A 3,150-nucleotide genomic window follows, 5' to 3' on the forward strand; every position below is an offset into this window, starting at 1 on the left:
TTTTTATCATTTTTTGGAGAAGTGGGTCAGCTAGCGTGACGGACGTAAAATTGCTGAAGGTTCATGAAATTTGGTATGTATAGGTTCTTAAGTTCGCTCGTTACAAATTTCAACCTAGTTTTGTAAAATCCAAAGTGCAAAATCCAATATGGCGTCCGAGATTTAAATAATTAATGGATTTTTCAAACCTGAGTAACTTTATTAAAAAATGAGAAAACTGAAGTTTTGGAAATTACGAATTTGGTGTAAAATGAAAAAAAAACGGGCCCAAACCCTTTCTCAGTAGCGCATTAAAAAAATATTTTCTAATTTCTAGGAAATTTAACACTCTATTTGACAGCTGTCAACTCTCAAAGTTTTAATTTGTCATGGAATTCGTGATTAGCATGTCTAATAATGTAATCAGGGTCATTTAACATTTTTTTTTTTATAAAAAATCCCAGTCCATTTGACAGCTGTCAACTGTAAACTTTTCAATGCGACCAGCGTGCCTAAAAAACTAATCAGTGCTATTTTCGAAACGATTTTCTTATTTTTAGAGAAACTGGGAGTTGATTTGACAGCTGTCAACTGTCAAACTAAAAATTAATGGCATATTCGGATTTAGCACAACAAAAATACTACGACCCTGCATTTTTATTATAATCGTAACAGCCCTTCTAATTTTTCGCATAAAACATAGCTCCTCTGGCCACTGTGAGATGAGTAAAAAATTACTGAAATCTCCAATGTGTAGGTTCACTAAGATCGGTGACAGCCTAAATGATATCTATTACAAGGCAAGCTAAGGTTCGACCTCGACCTCGCATCTGGTAACGCTGGGGACCAAAAGGTCTATTAACCCACAATTAAATAGGTTTGACATTACCAGTTGATGGGCAACCGCTCTTAGAAAAAACCTTTCGGCTGTTACGCCGAGCAGGGATCAAATCAAAGTTGTTACCTTCCGAGTGGCAGCACGCATTGTGTCCCAAACAGTGAATTGATTTTCGTGAACTTTGCCCCCTTTTCGTGAACTTTCCACCAAAAAAAATAAAAAATAAATAAAAACACAATGCTTATATATTTAGCGAAAAAAACAATTCTTTTTTTCAGATCTTCTGTTTTTAAATTACAAGGTTGTGTAGTTTAATAACAATAAAATTTTAAGTTAGCATAGTTTACGTTTAATATAATTTAAAATAATATTAACAGTTTTAATTTTTTCCTGCAATCACTGTCTAAGTATACAGAGCAAAAAACCAAAATATTGAAAAAAATACATGTCTTTCAAATAGCAAAACTAGCATCCCTGTCTGGAACATCCAAGGCGTTTGTGGTATAAAATCACAGTAAAAACTCTGTTGAAATTGTTATTACAATTACATGTTTTGGACTGTACTTCTTAGGTTCCGTAGCATAGCGTGGTAATGGCATACATATTTTTCAACTTGCGTTTTCCGTTGTTTTTGCATAAAAGACTGTGACGTACTCGTACTTCTAGAATACCGATACTCGTAACTCATAATTTTATTTAATTATTCCCGCTTTTTAGCTGCGCTTCAATTTCTTTGAAATTCAAAGAGCTGGGAACGGAAGTTAACTCTACAACTAAGCACGTCTGCATTTTTGTGTGTGATTGTATTTATAAACTAGCTTTATTTATAGTGTAATTAGATTACAAGTTTATGCTCTTTTGCAAAGACTTTATTGTGTACAGTATTTTAAACATATAGTAATTTTTCGAATTGATCTCACTTTCCGAACCGATTTACATATACATACATACATACATATATATATATATTTTTATAATTACAAACATGAATTTCCACTCCGCCTTGAAATTGTGGAAAGGAGCGTGCCGTAAGGAAATGACGTTGAGCAGAGGTGAAGATAAAGACATGCATATTTACATAATACTTGAAACGTTATTATATTTGTGCTGGCGATATGTTTCATGCCACTTCTACATTGATTTGGTATTGGTTTATTCCTGTTATATTATGAAATATCTTTGTTTTTAATTTGCTAATGTCATCTTCCGATTTGTTTTTCTTGGTTGTTTGCATTTAGAAAAATCGCTACAGGCAGGTGGTGGGTATCTAAACACCATAAAATCAAGTTCCTTACTAAGCATTCTTTGTCTTCACGGAAGGGAGGTTTTTGGGGCGACCTACAGTGTGACGGTCCACGTCGACGCTGTTATATACACCTCCACCTGCCCTTACCTCGCCACTATACAAAACACGCCCAGGCTTCCCTCGAGAAACACACCAGCATGGCCAAACGTAGTAATGATGATGTCGTCTGCTATGAACGCATATCGCTGGCCCTAGCTCTGCTTACTGTAGATTTTTTAAATTTATTTTTGTACATTACAATATTTTTCGTCTCGTATTGCTCCCCTCTCTCCAACGCTCGCTTCGTATCTGGTGATCACACTTAGAATTACGGACTCGAGTATCCTCGTTCGAATGGTCGCGCACTTTTGACATCTGTATGCCTCGTGTGCAGATTTAATGCTGATGTAGTCACATTACTGGGCAGTTCACACACGCTTTTGATCGCAGTTGCGCCACCTGGCGTTGGGCCAGCTGTCGCACCACCACCTGTACCGCTGCTGGGTGATGTAGGCATTGTTGTTGTTGTTATTGTTGCTTTTGCATTCGCCACCTCCTCTGTTTCGGTGGTTGTTACGGGCAATACATAGGCAGTTTTTTCGCCGCGCTCAGGTGTTTCTTCTCGTCGCTGCAATGCATTTTTGCCAGTTATCGATGACTTGTACGTACTGTGATTAGAGCCAGCCAAGTAGAATTTAAAAAATTCATATGTTGACCAGCATATGGCTGTGGCGGGCATTGAGTACAAAACACGCGCCAACATGCCGCGGAAAAAGCCTTTCACCCCAGCTACTCCATGGATCTGTGAAATGTAAGCGGATGACGTAATGAGTGAAAAAAGTGTAGGGAGGTTTAATTGTTGCGGCAAAATTTTGAACATGTTAGGAAAAACTGATAGTTTTATTTAAATAAATAATAAAACCAATTTAATCCTGAAGATATTTTTTTGGTATTCTTCGCGAAGGCAACCGAGAAGTTTCATTATTAAGTAGGAGATGTCGTAGGGCTTGCGACATCTAATTTTAATTTAAAAAACGTTTTTTTTTTT

General features: G+C 36.6%; 1 protein-coding gene across 1 annotated transcript; it reads right to left on the bottom strand.

The window, feature by feature from the left end:
• Positions 1–2,019: 2,019 nt before the first annotated feature.
• Positions 2,020–3,037, bottom strand: LOC108354599 (mitoferrin-like). Its single transcript, XM_017605779.1, has one exon. The coding sequence runs from the start codon at positions 2,980–2,982 to the stop codon at positions 2,431–2,433; it is 552 nt and encodes a 183-aa protein (XP_017461268.1). The 5' UTR covers positions 2,983–3,037; the 3' UTR covers positions 2,020–2,430.
• Between the last annotated feature and the right edge of the window lie 113 nt (positions 3,038–3,150).

The sequence above is a fragment of the Rhagoletis zephyria genome, unplaced genomic scaffold (assembly GCF_001687245.7).
Source record: "Rhagoletis zephyria isolate East Lansing unplaced genomic scaffold, Rhagoletis_zephyria_1.1 Rzeph_scaffold_37447, whole genome shotgun sequence".
NCBI lineage: Eukaryota > Metazoa > Arthropoda > Insecta > Diptera > Tephritidae > Rhagoletis > Rhagoletis zephyria.

Excerpts from the sequence above, each read along its gene's own strand:
- LOC108354599 (XM_017605779.1), bottom strand. The coding sequence starts at position 2,982 with ATGTTCAAAATTTTGCCGCAACAATTAAACCTCCCTACACTTTTTTCA.